The sequence below is a fragment of the Limulus polyphemus genome, unplaced genomic scaffold, assembly GCF_000517525.1.
Source record: "Limulus polyphemus unplaced genomic scaffold, Limulus_polyphemus-2.1.2 Scaffold8335, whole genome shotgun sequence".
NCBI lineage: Eukaryota > Metazoa > Arthropoda > Merostomata > Xiphosura > Limulidae > Limulus > Limulus polyphemus.
The window spans coordinates 1,975-3,005 of NW_013673945.1; the positions used below are offsets into that span (position 1 = coordinate 1,975).

Below are 1,031 nucleotides of genomic sequence, written 5' to 3' on the forward strand. Positions count from 1 at the left end.
TCTGAGGGCTTATAACGTTAAAAATTAGGATTAATTAATTGCGATTGGCATAACACAGATTGTGTAGCTTTGTGCTTTAAAAAATTAAAAACGACTCTGTTATTATAGTTAACCTGAATCTTTTATTCAATATAATTTCAAAAGCATAAAAATAAACTCAGACTTCTCGCTCTTTCATCCTTTACTTTGTGGTAAACCTTTATGAATATCCACTCTTATGTTACCAGTAGCCCATCCTTTATTTGTGGTAAACCTCTATGAATATCCACTCTTACGTTACCAGTAGCCCATCCTTTATTTTGTGGTAAAACTCTATGAATATCCACTCTTACGTTACCAGTAGCCCATCCTTTATTTTGTGGTAATCCTCTATGAGTATTCACTCTTACGTTACCAGTAGCCCATCCTTTATTTTGTGGTAAAACTCTATGAATATCCACTCTTACGTTATCAGTAGCCCATCCCTTATTTTGTGGTAAAACTCTATGAATGTTCACTCTTACGTTACCAGTAGCCCATCCTTTATTTTGTGGTAAACCAATATGAGTATTCACTCTTACGTTACCAGTAGCCCATCCTTTATTTTGTGGTAAACCTCTGTGAGTATTCACTCTTACGTTACCAGTAGCCCATCCTTTATTTTGTGGTAAAACTCTATGAATATCCACTCTTACGTTACCAGTAGCCCATCCTTTATTATGTGGTAAACCTATATGATTATTCATTCTTACGTTACCAGTAGCCCATCCTTTATTTTGTGGTAAACCTCTGTGAATATCCACTCTTATGTTACCAGTAGCCCATCCTTTACTTTGTGGTAAACCTCTATGAATATCCACTCTTACGTTACCAGTAGCCCATCCTTTATTTTGTGGTAAAACTCTATGAATATCCACTCTTATGTTACCAGTAGCCCATCCTTTACTTTGTGGTAAACCTCTATGAATATTCACTCTTACGTTACCAGTAGCCCATCCTTTATTTTGTGGTAAACCTCTGTGAGTATTCACTCTTACGTTACCAGTAGCCCA

At 36.1% G+C, this 1,031-nt stretch overlaps 1 protein-coding gene across 1 annotated transcript; it reads right to left on the reverse strand.

Moving 5' to 3' along the window:
* Positions 1 to 215: 215 nt before the first annotated feature.
* LOC106475273 lies at positions 216 to 725 on the reverse strand. Its single transcript, XM_013935969.1, has one exon. It carries the CDS (start codon positions 723 to 725, stop codon positions 216 to 218), a length of 510 nt encoding a protein of 169 aa, XP_013791423.1.
* Between the last annotated feature and the right edge of the window lie 306 nt (positions 726 to 1,031).